We start from the raw sequence: 16,746 nt of genomic DNA, 5'->3' as shown, positions 1-16,746 counted from the left end.
GTTAAAAAGGTAACAACTAACAAGAGGACTCCAACTTTAACCCATAAAGGACTTCAACCTTATATAAATTAATTACAACAGGATTGATATAACAAGACTTCTGATCAATAATCACTCAATTTCAGATAATTTAAACTGCAACACACATAATCACAATAACAAACACATTACTCAGTAAGGTAAACACTAAACTTCACAATCGTATCAACACCGTCCGTTGTATGCTGATCTTCTTGATGAATTGTTTCAACCGTCGCATACCCTTTTGCATTCTCATACTTTCCAGTCCCACCAACCACCGCAACCTGTGATTCATGCGACGCTGTTCGATGCACCCCGAAGAAACTAATGGTATCCTCATATTCGTGATTATGTTCACCACCGTGCAACAATGCGGTCAACGCAATGGTTTGACTAGTGCCATCCAAAGAGCTGGCTAAGTAAAACCCTTGTGCTCTGCCAACTACACCTGACCCCAGCTCGTGCCCTTCGGTTAGTTCATCGTCAATCACGGTCACCGTACCGAACATCAACTTTTGAAGGGAGGATCCCGGAGGGAGCTGCCCGGCGGAGACAAAAGGCTGGTTGTCGTCACTGTTGAAAACGTTGTTGTTGGCGGTGTTTTGTAAAACAGTGTTCGGTTGCGCTCCGTTTAGGCCGGTTAAGAAAGGAACATTGTTTTGGTTTATAATGTCGTTAAGGTTGTTTGGGTTCAAAAGTGGGGTCGCACCGTTGACTGGGAAGATGTTGCTGTTTGCCTTGGAGAAAGGTATGCCGTTGATTTCTGTTTGGGCAATGATCCCGGTTACCACTCTGGATGATGGGTGGGATCCACCTAGGATATCATGCATGAAGAAGGACAAAGGTGCGGTTTCTGTGCCAGGATTTGCCACCGTGGCACTAGTGGTAGTAGGACCTGATGTTGCTGCCACGTTATCAACAGGTGTTGTTGTAGTGACAGGTGGCGTAACTACAGTGGGGGCTTCAGCTTCTTCCGGAAGTGGTGGGTCAGCGTCATCGTCATCTTCCTCCGGCATGGCGGCGGGGGCGGTGCCAGGAAATTGGCCACCAGGCAGAGTGGTGGGAGGAACAGTTGTTGCAACAGGAGTGGATTGTAGGGGTGTGTCATCAATGACTGGGGGTTGTGGATCCACTTCATCAAGGATTCTTGCTGAGTGGACACATTTCAGAGTGATGACAAGGAAAAGGAAGCAGATTGTTGCCTTGAGTGACTTGGAGTTGAATAGGAGAGCTTTAGCCATTGAGTTCAGAGGAAGAGTAAGGCTTGATGGAGAAGGAAGTGAATTTGTGATGTATATATAGTTTCAGGAGTCTTTGAGTGAAGAAGTGGAGCTGTTGCATTGCTGGTTATGTAGTGTTGTGTTTTAGTTGAAAAAACCTACTCCCTACATGATGAAGTTGTTGGCTGCAAACTAAATTCTATCAGCGGTTTGTTTATTCTTGTACTGAACATTCTTTAATTGGTTTGGTTGTTTCTGAAATCAAGATTATAGCGAAACTCTACTGATAACTGTTACTAGAATTTAGAATGACTTGATTTGCTTCTGCAATTTTGAGATTCAATAGAAACTTGACAAATCACGTTAATTTAAAGAATAGTTATTTTTGTCACTCTTGAATTTGAGATCAGTTTCTTCCTGAACACTTGAAAAATATTCTCACCTAACCCCAAGGGTTAATTTCAAATTATTTCATTATATTCTGCCTAACCTTAGCTTCAGTCCCGAAATAGGTGCAGTGGGGCGGAGGGGAGCGGGCACAATGTTCTCTATCGGGTATGGGGTCAACCCCTCTTCATACACGTTTTGTTTCAGACAAAAAATAAAAAAAAAAAAAAAAAGGGCGGAGGGGAGCGGGCACAATGTTCTCTATCGGGTATGGGGTCAACCCCTCTTCATACACGTTTTGTTTCAGACAAAAAATAAAAAAAAAAAAAAAAAGTACATTCATGGCATTTCAAATTATTTCATTATATTCTGCCTAGCCGAATCCCTTCATCTTATGCAAAAGATGATCATTTAAACAAATAGCTACTAATTCCTTCCAACACTCACGAACTCTAACGGTGACGGTTCAAATTTTCTTCAAATAATTTGACTAACTTAATATTGCAGCCTCTAAATTGTATCTGGGCTTCTCCATTGTTAAAATTACAAGAGCTGATCAGGGCAAATAATTTAAGATGGTGTAATACTCTTTTAAGTTTTTCCCATGAAAAAGATGTCAAGGTCATGTCCATTTAAGTACATCTGAGTTCTGTTTCACCTAAACTTCACAGATTAGGCTTTTCAGTATTATTTACTTGAATTGTCATTGATGGTGCAAAATTTTGAAAAACAAGGATTCTTTCAGAACAATACTGAATTCATTAAAGAATTGCTGTGATGACAGAAAGATAATTGCCTGGAATCTCAATCTTAAACATGAGTGATAATAACGATCTCTTTATAACTAAAATCTTAACATTCCCAAAAATTAAATACTATAGTTTGCAGTTCTTCTGCTCAAGAGCTAAGAGAAACAAGGAGTAATCAGTTTTCCTTGAGGGATTACTAACTGAGATAAACATTGAACAAAAGGAACTTGTTAGCTTTCTGTTCTTGTCTGGAATCCCCAGAGCCTGCATCTACAGCTTTAACAGTTGCATAGCCATTTGCACCATCATACTTTCCAGTGCCACCAATAACAGCAATATGAGACTCAGCTCCATCGTTCCGGTGCACCCCGAAAAATCGCAATCCATCCTTAAACTCACTATCAGCAAAAGTCGCTGCCATAGCCATCATATGACTAGTTCCATTTTCAGAACTAGCTACGTAAATCCCTTGCGCTTTTCCAAGAACTTGTGAACCATAAACTGAACGCTGAAACAAGTCCTCATCAATTGTCATGAGTGTGCCAAGTTCCAATTCCTGGAGAGTAGCTCTAGCTGGGAAAAACAGGCCCATGTTGGAAACATCAAGTGTTTGAGTTTGTGTTGACAATCCGGTGACCGGAACTGAGGGGTCCGATTGGGGCAAAGGGATCCCTCCATCAGGAGGGAAAAAGCCTAAGGGCTTTGGAAATGGCAGCTGACTGGTGACTGTTGTAGTTGCAGGCTTTGATGAGGGATGAGTGGCATTGAAATTGAGGACATTTTTCATGATGAATGTGAACTTGAAATGCTTGTGGTGATGATGGGTTGGAGTTGAGTTTCCCAGGTTTCTTGCTGAGAATGATTTATTGATGATAGACATCAGTAAGAGCAACCAGGCTATGGTAGATGGGAGCTTCGCCATTTTCAGGAATGGTTAGCTTTCAGGTAACTTTTGTTCAATTATAAGTGAGAGAATTGGAGGTTTGGTTATGGTTTTGGTGGAGTTGTTAGTATGTATTTGGTATCATCAATTATGTGACTTCATGTTTTTCTTATTATAACACTAATAATAGTGTATGAATTTATAATTTATCAAGTACATATATTTGCTTGGCATAAATTAATCTTAAGAGTTATTTATTTTATGTTAACAAAATTATCATAAATTTTAAATAATATATAAATTTGTCATTTAACAGCATTTGACTAACAATTGGACCATGTAATTCTATTACTAAAAGCAAATATTTGTTCTAGTTTAATTTTAATCCCACCTATCTTTTTCTCTCTTGGAAACCCTAATCCTTTTTTCTCAATAAATTTCACTTTTAACTCTTCAACTCAATCTATTCCGGTTGATATAAAATTTAAATATAATTTTTTGTTTTTGAAAATAAGAAATATAACAAATTTAACCTGGGTTTGGCTTGACAGTCAAAAAGATTTCTTATTTCATTGAGTTTTTTGGTTTCAACCTTAAGGCTATTTATCACATTATAACTTACCTAGTTCTATAGATTTGTAAGATATTCAATAAATCCCGATGATTAATTTTCTAGGTTCGAACTTTGAGACCATCTACCACATTGTAACTTACCTAATTCTTTGGGTTTATAAAGCGTTTAATGAACCTTAAAGATTAATTAAGGTGCATGTAAGTTGGTTTAGATACCTTATTACCAAAAAAAAAAAAAAAAAGCAACAAATTTTATAAAAATATGTTGGGTAGAAATGAATCAAATTGTTTTAAAAAAATAACTTTCGAATACAATTATAAAAATTAGTGTAAAATAAAAAACGATTAAAAATCGTTTGCATAATTTTCTGTAATTTTTAATCTTTTCATATTATATCCAAAACATTTTCAAATATTAGAAATAAAACTCCAATAATTTTATCATTTGTAAATCACAAATCAACCACGCCCTTTTTAATTTGCATTTATACTACGATGAAATGTTTTAAGATAACTAATTCCTGCAATTTTTTATAACATAACTAAAAACTAACCGACATTTCATGTTTTTTCTTTTATCCCTCTCCTCCCCCTCCTTTTCAAAACCCTAACCCCTCTTCTTCCCACTATTTTCTTCCGAAAACCCTAACCCTAGTCCTAACCACCATGTATCTCTACAGTCTCACTCTGCAACAATCCACCGGCATACTCTGCGCAATCAATGGCAACTTCTCGGGAACCAAAACCCCCGAAATCGTCGTCGCGCGTGGCAAAATCCTCGAGCTTCTCCGCCCCGAAAGTTCAGGAAAAATCGAAAGTGTTCTCTCCACTGACATTTTCGGTGCCATTCGCTCCCTCGCTCAGTTCCGTCTCACCGGCTCTCAGAAGGACTACATCGTTGTCGGGTCAGATTCGGGTCGGATCGTTATTCTTGAGTACAATCCTTCACGAAATGTCTTCGATAAAGTCCACCAAGAAACTTTCGGTAAATCAGGTTGTCGCCGGATCGTTCCGGGTCAGTATTTGGCTGTTGACCCAAAAGGTCGTGCCGTTATGATTGGTGCTTGTGAGAAGCAGAAATTAGTTTATGTTTTGAATAGAGATACTGCTGCTAGATTAACTATTTCATCTCCATTAGAAGCTCATAAATCTCACACTATTGTTTATTCTATATGTGGTGTTGATTGTGGATTCGATAATCCAATTTTCGCAGCAATTGAGTTGGATTACTCTGAGGCTGACCAGGATTCAACTGGTCAAGCTGCGAGCGAGGCGCAAAAGCAATTGACATTTTATGAATTAGATTTAGGGCTTAATCATGTGTCACGAAAATGGTCTGAACCGGTTGATAATGGGGCGAATATGTTAGTTACAGTGCCTGGAGGAGGGGATGGGCCAAGTGGGGTTTTAGTTTGTGCTGAGAATTTTGTGATTTATAAGAATCAGGGTCATCCAGATGTTAGGGCTGTTATTCCTAGACGTCTTGATTTGCCAGCCGAACGTGGAGTTTTGATAGTTTCAGCTGCCACACATAGGCAGAAATCGTTGTTTTTCTTTTTGTTGCAGACAGAGTATGGGGACATATTTAAGGTTACTTTAGAACATGACAATGAGCATGTTAGTGAGTTGAAGATAAAGTATTTTGATACTATTCCTGTGTCTGCGTCGATGTGTGTGCTGAAATCGGGGTATTTGTTTGCTGCTTCAGAGTTTGGCAACCATGCTTTGTATCAGTTTCAGGCAATTGGGGCTGACCCTGATGTGGAAGCCTCCTCGGCTACGTTGATGGAGACTGAAGAAGGATTTCAACCTGTGTTTTTCCAGCCTAGAGGGCTCAAGAATCTTGTTAGGATTGAGCAAGTTGAGAGTTTGATGCCAATTATGGATATGAAGATTTCAAATTTGTTCGAGGAGGAAGCACCTCAGATTTTTACTTTATGTGGGCGTGGTCCTCGTTCATCACTTAGGATACTGAGGCCTGGTCTGGCTGTTAGTGAGATGGCTGTGTCTCAGCTTCCTGGTGTCCCGAGTGCTGTTTGGACTGTGAAAAAGAATCTAAATGATGAATTTGATGCATATATCGTTGTTTCTTTTAACAATGCAACTCTTGTGCTTTCAATTGGTGAAACTGTTGAAGAAGTTAGTGATAGTGGGTTCCTTGATACAACCCCTTCACTTGCTGTTTCTTTGATTGGTGATGATTCTCTAATGCAAGTTCATCCCAGTGGCATTAGGCATATTAGGGAAGATGGGCGTATTAATGAGTGGAGAACACCTGGAAAGAGGACGATTGTTAAGGTTGGCTCCAATAGACTTCAAGTGGTTATTGCACTAAGTGGAGGGGAGCTAATTTATTTTGAGGTGGATATGACTGGACAACTGATGGAAGTGGAGAAGCATGAAATGTCTGGAGATGTGGCTTGTTTGGACATTGCTCCAGTTCCAGAAGGAAGGCAGAGGTCCCGATTTCTTGCAGTTGGTTCATATGACAACACAGTCCGTATCTTATCGTTGGATCCTGATGACTGCATGCAGATTCTTAGTGTCCAAAGTGTATCATCGCCTCCCGAATCTCTCCTTTTTCTTGAAGTTCAGGCATCAGTTGGTGGGGAGGATGGTGCTGATCACCCTGCTAGTCTTTTCCTCAATGCAGGTTTGCAGAACGGGGTTCTTTTTAGAACAGTGGTTGATATGGTGACTGGTCAGCTTTCAGATTCCCGTTCCAGGTTCTTGGGGCTGAGACCGCCAAAGCTCTTTTCTGTTGTTGTGGGAGGCCGTGCTGCAATGCTTTGTTTGTCTAGTCGACCCTGGCTTGGCTATATTCACCGAGGATGTTTCCTTTTAACACCTCTTTCCTATGAGACTCTTGAATATGCTGCTTCGTTTTCATCTGATCAGTGTGTGGAAGGTGTCGTTTCTGTTGCAGGGAATGCATTGAGGGTTTTTACTATTGAGAAACTTGGAGAAACGTTTAATGAAACTGCCATTCCCTTAAGGTATACCCCCAGAAAGTTTGTTCTTCAACCTAAGAGGAGATTGCTAGTAATTATTGAGAGTGATCAAGGAGCATTCACTGCAGAAGAGCGTGAAGCTGCAAAGAAGGAATGCTTTGAGGCCGCTGGAATGGGGGAAAATGGAAATGGTAATGTGGACCAGATGGAAAATGGTGATGATGAGAATAAAGATGATCCCCTCTCTGATGAGCAGTATGGTTATCCTAAGGCAGAGTCGGACAAATGGGTTTCTTGCATCAGAGTTCTTGACCCTCGTACAGGTAATACAACTTGTCTGCTGGAGCTTCAGGACAGTGAAGCTGCATTCAGTGTATGCACTGTCAATTTTCATGATAAGGAGTATGGAACCCTTTTAGCTGTTGGTACAGCAAAAGGACTGCAGTTTTGGCCCAAAAGAAGTATAGGTGCAGGATACATTCATATTTATCGGTTCTTGGAAGATGGGAAAAGCCTTGAACTTTTGCACAAGACACAAGTGGAAGGTGTTCCTCTTGCTTTATGCCAGTTTCAGGGAAGATTACTAGCTGGAATAGGAAATGTTCTCAGATTGTATGACTTGGGGAAGAAGAGGTTGCTTAGAAAATGTGAAAATAAGCTGTTCCCTAACTCTATCGTTTCTATTCATACCTATCGTGATCGAATCTATGTAGGTGATATTCAAGAGGTATGTTTTCTGAGTGAGATATATTTAGTTTTTCTATGTTTTTGTATATTGTTTTAATTTCTTTTCTCTGTTCATATATTTATGTGGAAGTGTGTGATGTTTTGATAAATTAATTAAAATTCTTGTTATTGAATTTGCTAAATGACTGCTTCTCATGTTGTCTGTCACCTGTAAAGTTTCTCATATATTTGGCGTTTTTTCTTGAGTTTTACTTTCTAATAGTTTGGAAAGTGGTCACATGTAAGCTGAATTATTCAGTGATTGTTTTATTTTAATTTTAATTATGTTTTTGCAGTCATTCCATTTCTGCAAGTATAGACGGGATGAAAATCAACTCTATATTTTTGCCGACGATTGTGTTCCAAGATGGGTTACAGCATCACACCATATAGATTTTGACACTGTGGCTGGTGCAGACAAGTTTGGGAATGTCTATTTTGTGCGACTGCCACAGGATGTTTCAGATGAGATAGAAGAAGATCCGACTGGTGGAAAGATTAAATGGGAACAGGGGAGACTCAATGGAGCTCCCAACAAAGTAGAGGAGATAGTACAGTTTCATGTTGGTGATGTGGTCACATCCATGCAGAAGGCATCTCTGGTTCCAGGTGGTGGAGAGTGCATCATTTATGGGACTGTTATGGGGAGCTTAGGAGCATTGCTTGCATTCACTTCCCGGGATGATGTTGACTTCTTTTCTCACCTGGAGATGCATATGAGGCAAGAACACCCACCATTGTGTGGACGGGATCACATGGCTTTTAGATCTGCATATTTCCCTGTGAAGGTAATAACATCTGTTCTCTAAAATGAGCTATTAAGAAATGACTTGTCTCAAAAGCCATTAGCAATTAAAATTGGTTTTAAACTTCATTATCCTTAATTTTTTTGTGTTCCCTCTTCTGTTTTCTTTTCTTTTGGGAGTGAGAATGAAGTAGTGTTGCATAAAAATTTCCACCGTTATTTCACTATCATGATAAATGTATATTGTAATCTAATCTTAATTTCATTAAGACCATTGCTTGTTCCAATTTCTGATGAGTACTCAATATTGGAAATGAGCAGAAAAAATTGAATGTCACCGTTATTTTGTTCATCATTAAGCCCCATATTGAATCATTAAAAGGAATACTGAATTTTGATTTGTTTCAATTTTGAATGAGTGGATTTTGGTGTATGTCTAAATGCCCATGAAGTGCATTTAGCTGTATGATGAACTAAACTAGAGTCTTAAAGGCCTAATTTGATTGTTCTAACTTTCTGGTTTGATAAGTTTAACAATGCTCTGATTATTTGAGACAATTTTGCAGGATGTGATTGATGGAGATCTATGTGAACAGTTCCCTACGCTGCCACTGGATTTGCAACGAAAAATTGCTGATGAATTGGATAGGACTCCTGGGGAGATCCTTAAGAAACTTGAAGAAATTAGAAACAGGATCGTTTGAGAAAGGAGCTGTTTGCTCGGACCTCGTTGTTGTTACCTCAGTTAATTTGTTGTATATATAGACAGGAGTGTGGAGATTTGCGGGAGTAGGATATTAGCTCTTAACGTTGGATAAATCTCAATGTTTTCTGTATGACTACCCTTTAATGAGTGCCAAACATTATTAATTTTCTCTTGAATTCTCTAAATACCCAATATTGTCTTTTCATTGATGATCCCGTACCGTATCTTCGTTTCAGGTTCAAATTTGACGCCGCATTCAATCGAATACGTGTTCTGTCGCAGCACTCACATCTTAAAGTTGGTATGAAATTGTTATAAGAACCACCAAATAAGAATCATACTTGAAACTAAAATCACTACGGTCGTTTCAGAATAAAGGGCTAATAATAATCTCTTCTACATTCTTGAATTTGCTATGGAACATCTTTTGTCTAACCAGCTGATAATGTCTTTGAATACAATGTCAATGTTCCTCTGTGGCTCTCCATAGAGCAAACCGTGCCACATTCCTGAGTACAGCTTCAGGGTCTTGTCTTTGCTTGAAGCAACTTTGTGCAGTTGGTCGCTCACATTTTTATCAGTCACCCTATCGTCTTCGCCGTGGAGAACCAGAAACGGTAGTGTCACCTGTAATAATTCAACCCACATAGATTAAGAATCCCTTTCATAATTTGTATAATGGATAGCACATTTGCATTATGTAAAGTGAGAAACCTCTTGCAGTCTCTTCTCAAGATCAGTGCTAACTCTCAGAAATTCGTAGGCAGTTTTCAGGAAAAGGGGCCCTTTGTAGCAATATTTATTTTCTCTAACCTGTTAAGATGGAACAGTTTGTAAGGACTTGTCTAGTTTGCCAACAAGACAAGGCGGAGAATAAACATCCGGGAGGATTGCTAGAGCCATTGCGGACTTCGAGAGACCTTAGGTGAGTATTAGCATGGACTTCATCACTACATTGCCAATTTCTGAGGGGTGTGGTTCGATTATTGTGGTGGTGGACTGATATTCTAAGTATGGAACCTTTATGATCACACCAAAACTATACACAGCCCGAAGACAACACTCGACTGTTTTTCAAGCATTGAAGTATTGGGGAATGTGCAATCCCTCATGTCAAAATTAATTTGGAAGATCCATTTCTAAACTTTCATGCTAAACCAATGCTACCTATTTAATGTAATTCCACCAAATCCTTGCCCAAGATTCAATACTTGAGAGATAAAAAGATTAAGATGAATGGTAAAATAACTGGGTAAGTTGAAAGTTTGAAAGAAAACTACGAGAAACCCAACATTATAACATTTGAAGATTTGGAGGCTAGCCATATGTTAGGATTCATAGTAATGACAAAGAAGAAAAAAAGGGTACAAAAATTAAATATACACCTGCTGTCTTACTTGAGGCTCTTTAAAAGCAATATTGATAATATCTTTATTTTGGTTAATCTTCCATTGCGGAATCAACTTGCAAACCATAATTAAAATAGAGATTATCAAAGGATGTGGCTTCATTTTATCTGCAATCTGTATTAAACCAGAAAAAAAAAATACCATTAATAGTCCTGGAAATGCTCTTTACTTCTTGTTTTTACACTAAATTTTGATGCCAATTTGAGAACAATGAAATAAACAACACAACAAAGGGATCGTACTTTGCACATGGGGGCAACCAGGACTGCACCATTCCAAAAGTCTGGTTTCTTTCTGTGTAAGAGAAGAGCCATGGCTCCTCCCATTGACTCCCCTAACAAAAATCTCATTTTCCCTCTATTCTCTTCCCTCTCTGGCAATATGAATTTTGTGACATGTTTGATTAATGTATAGTTTATAATGAGATAATTAATTCAAGTTAGAACTTACCACATATTTCTGTAAAATGTTTAAAACAGTCTTCAATGAGATTATTAAAGTTATGGACGTAGCCTTGCCGACCACTTGATTTTCCGTGGCCTTCATAATCAATCCCATACACTGCAAATCCCGCCTTTACAAGTTGCATTGCAGTACCTAATTATATTTTTGCACACAAATTATATACAAAATGAAATTGTTAATGGGATTTTTTTTTCTTTTTCTTTTTTTTTTTGGATACATTTTGATGGTATATTAGAAGTAGAGGTACTGACTTTGCATAGTGATGCTGCATTCCATGGCATAACCATGGCAAATGAAGACCAGAGCTTTCGGTTTTTGACTCGCCGGAAGCCATCTGCATGTGAAAAGCTTCAGGCCTCGAGAATTCAAAATGAACTCCTGAAGAACCATTTCATTGGTAATTTTAAAAGATGGTAAATAATAATTTATTAATCAAGGCAAAATTTAAGAAATCTAAAAAAAATTATAAAAGTTTGAACACTATAAATTGGTCTAACCTCATCGTATTTGACATTGTCTGCCTACAAACATCAAATCAACCAAATGAGAAAGAACATAAAAATCAAACGAACGAAAGAATTAAAAAGGAAACAAAAAGAGAGAGATATACCATGAAGAAGAGTCTTCAGGATTCCAGTACTGAAGCCAATAATAGACTATTGTTTTCTGAAAATAAAATTCTGATTAGATTTACACAATTAAAATGTTAAGAAGTTTTATCTCTAGTCTTCTTCTTGTTGTTGAAGAGTTGATGAAAGTTCATAAATAGAAATGTCCAGCTAATGAAGAGAAAGATGCGCGACAGCATTGCTTTTCAGAAGCTCTATCTATATTGAAGAATATGGACTGCAAATTTTATTTTTACACATATTTAAGTGTGCATATATTTAGAAAAAATCTCAACTGTCACCCAATTTATAACGGAATGCCTTCAACATCCACCAAACTAAGATGAAAGCCAAAAATGGTTTGGATTTATCTAGATCCCGTTTTATATTCATTGTTACACTACAACAAACACAGCAAAAATGGGTAAGAAGAGATAATTAACACATTTTTTTATACCTTTTTGATGCTTTCCCATCTCAAACTTATCAAGAAGGTGCACAAGAAGCGGCCCATTTTATTCGCGCACATAAAACAATAAAATCAAGGAAAGGACCGAGCAAATGACATATTCCCACCCAAGGTTTAACGACATCTCAAGTTGATACCTCTAGTTATATTTATTACAGATTCTCACCTTTAAAGTAACGTTGTTTCCTTTATTTTAACAAATTCTCAACTTTTCACTTTAGCTCGACGTACATTAGCACACTAAAATGCATTGCCACTTTCTTTGGCAGAAGATGGGCTCATGTCAGCAGCTAGGGGTGTTCGATTCCAGGTACCCTACACTTTTAGAAGGAACCGGAACCGACGGTTCCTTGAAATTTGGAACCAGAACCGGAACCGATGGTTCCGGTTCCTAGGTACCCAGAACCAGAACCTGTAACAATGGTTCCGGTTCTGGTTCCGGTTCCGGTTCTGGTTCTGGGTATCCTGTAAAATTCATGATCCCCCAAAAGTTTTTAAAATGGCAAAAAGACCCTTAAAAACTTACAAATACCCCCCTACCTGGCACTTGTTAACAAAAATAAAATTACAAATAATAAATTCAAAATTATAAACTCTATTACTTTGTAAAGGTAGATTCTCAAAAGTCAAACCAACTTACTTTAAATGTTATGAAATATAAATATAAATGTATTCACATTACTTTTTCTATAAAAGTTTTTATTAACCCTCCTAATCTTTAATTTTATTTTATATTAGTCTTGGTTCCTGGTTCCTGGTTCCGGTTTCAAAATTTTGGAACCGGAACCTACCCATTGACGACTGGTTCTGGGTAGGAACCGGAACCAAACCCAGGGTACCCGCCGGTTCTGGTTCCAATCGGTTCTTTTGAACACCCCTATCAGCAGCATCCAAGCCTGTAGTTTTTGGCTTTTTTTCAACTGATTCAGAAGTCCAAAATCATTTCCAAGACTACTATTGGACTTCCCACAACCTTCTCTAGAAAACTTATATTTTCACTTGCTAGCCTCACTCATAATGTCACTCATAATGCTACCCCAATAGTCACTAATAATGTTAGTTTAAGAATAAGAATCTAGAATAAATGCAACTAGGAGTATCAACTTCAAAGTTTGCTAAACCTCGGGTGGGAATATGTGCATTTACTCTAAAGGACCAAACGTTAAGGAAGAGATGCAGAACATTAATTGAGGTCTATAATAAGATTTTTCATTATCTTCTTTCATCCATTAATGTCATTTCAATTGTGAATCACAAAGATGGACCACAGGTTTCATATAAACTAGATTTTGACAAAAGATTCAATTCTGTGTATGTCAATAAAATACTGAACAGAAGAAATGCTTCAGGAAGTAAACTGTTTTGATTAATACCAATTCTTGAAGATAATCTTTTCATAAAACTAATAATAATACAGTTATTGCATAGTTAACTAAAGATGCCAGGCCTGACCCCATCTCAAACTTTCAACACTTTATCCAAATCTCAAGCTAGCTTGGGGAGTTTGCCATATTCTTTGAGCCCTATAATGCCTTAATTTATCACATTTTATCTACAGAATAAACTTTTATACATTGTTTTTTAAATCATCATGAGCATGTTTAAGCTCCCTTTCCAGTCTTGAATTTCCCATGGAAACTTTCTCCTCTAACCAATGGATAATGTCTCTGAATACAATCTCGATATTTTCCAAGGGCTCGCCGTAGAGCAGACCATGCCACATCCCCGGATAAAGCTTTAACGTCTTGTCCGCGCTGGATGCTACGTTATAAAGTTGCTTGCTAACGCCTGGATCGGTCACTCTGTCATCTTCTCCGTGCAGAACCATGAATGGTAATGCAACCTGCACGTAATTCACCAGAAATAAGTCAACATTTCTAATTGTATACTGTATGAACCAGAGATTGATTAGAAAGAGTATGAAAACCTCTTGAAGATTCTGCTCGAGATCTATGCAGACCCTGAGAAGTTCTTGACCAGTTTTCAACCGCGGACGCCCTTTGTAACAGTATTGATTTGCTCTAACCTGTAGGTTAAGATTATTACTAAACAGAGTCAAATTCCATTATACAAGAAAGAATGAAGCGTTAATTCATTCTGCAAACCTTATTCCAGAGAGTATTATTATACCTTTTCTCTAACCTCAGGCATTTTAAATGCAACATCAACTATATCTTGAGTTGGGATAATTTTCCATGTTGGGATTATCTTGCAAAGCTGGTTGAGAACGCTGATAACAACAGGATGTGGCTTCAATTCATCAGCAATCTGCAATTACATTTTGGCAATGCATTAAAATCAAGAAGTCCCCTTTTTTTCCCCGGATTCATTTTATTCATTTGTTCACAACACAATCAAATCTGGATCAACATAAGGGTAGATTTTTTAAACGTCCACTATAAAAGTCAGCTATGATATGAATTATGAACATCAGCAAAAAGAAAGTTGACTATTATTTTACTCTAGTTGAATATAAAAATAAAGATGGTGACAGAACATAATAATAATTAAATGAAAACGACGAAGACAGAGACATTTAACCAATCTGTATAAGAGTTGAAACATTTGCCTAACAACTCTCAAGTAAAATTGTCCATTTTTATAAAGTCTGAAAAATATCACTTTCCCATCTACCATTCAACTAATGAAGCCAAATAATTGAGGACCAAAATTGCAGTTTTTTCTAACTGGGTGATTCTCTTTTATTCTATAAAATTTAGTATTTTTTTTTTCCACTCTACCGAATCAATAATATATGTTAATGAAAAGTTTGATGTATAAAACAAGGATAACATACTGTATCCAATTTTGCAGGACCATACAATTACTAATCAAAAGAATAGGTACAAAAGAGACAGATGATGGTTCAGAGAGAAGAGACAGATCACATGACATAGCTCATTACCTTACACATTGGCGCCACCAAGATAGCACCATCCCAATAATCTCCTTTCTTTCTGTGTAAAAGAAGAGCCATGGATCCTCCCATGGATTCCCCCAACAAATATCTCATCTTCCCTTTGTTCTCTTTCCTCTCTGAAATCGTAATATTTCAGAAAATTAATTCAACCCCACATAATATATGAGAAAATTAAACTGGATTGAATAGAAAAAAATGGAATCTAACCACATATGTTAGTAAAATGGGTTGAGCAATCATCAACCAGATCGTCGAAGTTAGTGATATAAGCTTCCAACCCATCTGATTTTCCATGGCCTTGATAATCTATTCCATAACAAGCGAAACCTGCGTTTGCCAGCCGAGTTGCAGTGCCTGGAATTGATAATAAACACTTTTTAATTAGCCTTCAACTATGATGAAATAATTAGCTTGAAGTATATAGTAATTATACTGACTGTTCATGGTGATGCTGCACTCCATAGCGTAGCCATGGCAGATGAAGATTAAAGCTTTGGGTTCTTGATTAAAAGGAACCCAACTACACGTAAACAGTTTCATTCCTCGACCATTCAAAACATACTCCTGTAAAATTCATCCAAAAATTAGTCAAAACAAAACAAAAACAAACAGATTGTAGTTAAAACAATCAAAAATCTCACTATTCACCAACCTCATCGTACTTTATATCACCAATTTCACGAGCCTGTTATCGTTTAAAAAAAAACCAACATCAGAAACCAAAATTAACGAACAAAAACAACAAGACAATAAGAGAAAAAAGAGAAACAAACCATGAAGAAACGTTCTTCTTGAGAAAGAAAAGAAAGGTTTACAGAGGGTTTGGCGAGAAAGTTAGAACAGAAGGAAAGGAAAGACAGTGACCGTAATTTGAAAATTCCGTTAGTGCATGGATTTACGAAAGAACAAGTTCAAGACGTAGATACAAAGAAAGAAGAAAGGTAAAAGGTCATTTATATATAGTTATATACAACACCAATCACCCTAAATATAAAGTAATTAACTTGTAATTCAAGTTCATGGTTCATTAAATAAATTTGACAGATGAGATCAAATTATAATAATAGAATAAGTTATATTTTATTTTATACAGTTAACAGTTTGTAATGTTCAAAGAATGTGACAAGAGCGGGAGTAAGTTTATCTTATATAATAATCCTATTATTAGTAATTAATTAATTTTTGTTACGTCATAATCAGGTTGATTAGTTAATTAATTAACTGTTATATACAACTTGTGTAAGTGGACTTTGAATAGGCCCAACTGTATTAATGGCTCTTTCAATTTTCAACTGGGTCATTGAATTATATTTTAATAAATCTAATTTTAAATTGAAAAAAAAAATCTTAAAATCTGAGTATAATTAAACAATGAGATTTGATGATTAATTTTTAAAAAATAATTAAGTAATTATTCAGAGAAGTGTTGACTGTACTGGTATCATCTTAAGGAATTAATTAAATATTTATAAATTGAAATTACATGTAAATAAGTAGTGATGAGATAAATAGTTAAACGGCTGTTGGGAGCGCGTACAAGTTCAAAAAAAGTACAGAGAGAGAGAGAGAGAGAGTGGGAGACGGCAGGTTTGACCTTATACAATTCACCACGTTTATGTCACTGTTGCACGCTTCAGCTCGGATGCTTCGAGAAAATAATATTATAATCCTAATTCCTAAATATTATTACTATAAATTTATCCTAAAATTATAAATATTTAAAATAGATTTAATAATTAATTTGTGGGCAGTGGGCAGTGGAAAAGCAATCACATTTTTCATATTTAAAAGGCTAAATTGGAAAATGTAAAAGCGCTAATTATTTCTGATAAGTTTCAGAACTTCTAAGCATAAATGTCCATTTGTAAAAGCGATAAATTTTGATTGGATTTTTGAGATAAGGATCCCTGATTG

The 16,746-nt window shown here is 36.9% G+C and overlaps 5 protein-coding genes across 9 annotated transcripts; 1 reads left to right on the top strand and 4 right to left on the bottom strand.

Moving 5' to 3' along the window:
* LOC116112268 (dirigent protein 9-like) lies at positions 1-1,273 on the bottom strand. Its single transcript, XM_031398425.1, has one exon. The coding sequence runs from the start codon at positions 1,260-1,262 to the stop codon at positions 168-170; it is 1,095 nt and encodes a 364-aa protein (XP_031254285.1). The 5' UTR covers positions 1,263-1,273; the 3' UTR covers positions 1-167.
* Positions 1,274-2,573: 1,300 nt separating this feature from the next.
* Positions 2,574-3,299, bottom strand: LOC116112234 (dirigent protein 25-like). Its single transcript, XM_031398392.1, has one exon. The coding sequence runs from the start codon at positions 3,297-3,299 to the stop codon at positions 2,574-2,576; it is 726 nt and encodes a 241-aa protein (XP_031254252.1).
* Positions 3,300-4,365: 1,066 nt separating this feature from the next.
* On the top strand, positions 4,366-9,435 carry LOC116112271 (spliceosome-associated protein 130 A). Of its 2 annotated transcripts, XR_004125196.1 has the most exons (4): positions 4,366-7,511; positions 7,807-8,298; positions 8,822-9,088; positions 9,198-9,435. XR_004125196.1 is itself a non-coding variant. In XM_031398428.1 (3 exons), exons 1-3 carry the CDS (start codon positions 4,500-4,502, stop codon positions 8,957-8,959), a joined length of 3,642 nt encoding a protein of 1,213 aa, XP_031254288.1. In that variant the 5' UTR covers positions 4,366-4,499; the 3' UTR covers positions 8,960-9,137. The 2 variants fall into 2 exon arrangements, 1 of the variants encoding a protein (XP_031254288.1); XM_031398428.1 differs by lacking the exon at positions 9,198-9,435 and having other exon boundaries at positions 8,822-9,137.
* On the bottom strand, positions 9,198-11,781 carry LOC116112272 (caffeoylshikimate esterase-like). Of its 4 annotated transcripts, none has more exons than XM_031398429.1 (8): positions 11,446-11,781; positions 11,333-11,356; positions 11,087-11,213; positions 10,821-10,967; positions 10,613-10,743; positions 10,347-10,484; positions 9,676-9,774; positions 9,198-9,588 (listed from the first exon to the last, which is right to left on the bottom strand). In XM_031398429.1, the coding sequence occupies exons 1-8, from the start codon at positions 11,446-11,448 to the stop codon at positions 9,358-9,360; spliced, it is 900 nt and encodes a 299-aa protein (XP_031254289.1). In that variant the 5' UTR covers positions 11,449-11,781; the 3' UTR covers positions 9,198-9,357. The 4 variants fall into 4 exon arrangements, with proteins under 4 accessions (XP_031254289.1, XP_031254290.1, XP_031254291.1 ...); XM_031398430.1 differs by having other exon boundaries at positions 10,359-10,484; XM_031398431.1 differs by having other exon boundaries at positions 11,087-11,169.
* Positions 11,782-13,256: 1,475 nt separating this feature from the next.
* On the bottom strand, positions 13,257-15,877 carry LOC116112258 (caffeoylshikimate esterase-like). Its single transcript, XM_031398415.1, has 8 exons — positions 15,606-15,877; positions 15,485-15,517; positions 15,270-15,396; positions 15,040-15,186; positions 14,818-14,948; positions 14,043-14,180; positions 13,840-13,938; positions 13,257-13,755 (listed from the first exon to the last, which is right to left on the bottom strand). Exons 1-8 carry the CDS (start codon positions 15,606-15,608, stop codon positions 13,480-13,482), a joined length of 954 nt encoding a protein of 317 aa, XP_031254275.1. The 5' UTR covers positions 15,609-15,877; the 3' UTR covers positions 13,257-13,479.
* Positions 15,878-16,746: the final 869 nt, after the last annotated feature.

Source organism: Pistacia vera, unplaced genomic scaffold, assembly GCF_008641045.1.
Source record: "Pistacia vera cultivar Batoury unplaced genomic scaffold, PisVer_v2 Contig658, whole genome shotgun sequence".
NCBI lineage: Eukaryota > Viridiplantae > Streptophyta > Magnoliopsida > Sapindales > Anacardiaceae > Pistacia > Pistacia vera.
The sequence above is the reverse complement of the archived record's forward strand: the minus strand, read 5'-3'. Positions and strand labels throughout refer to the sequence as shown.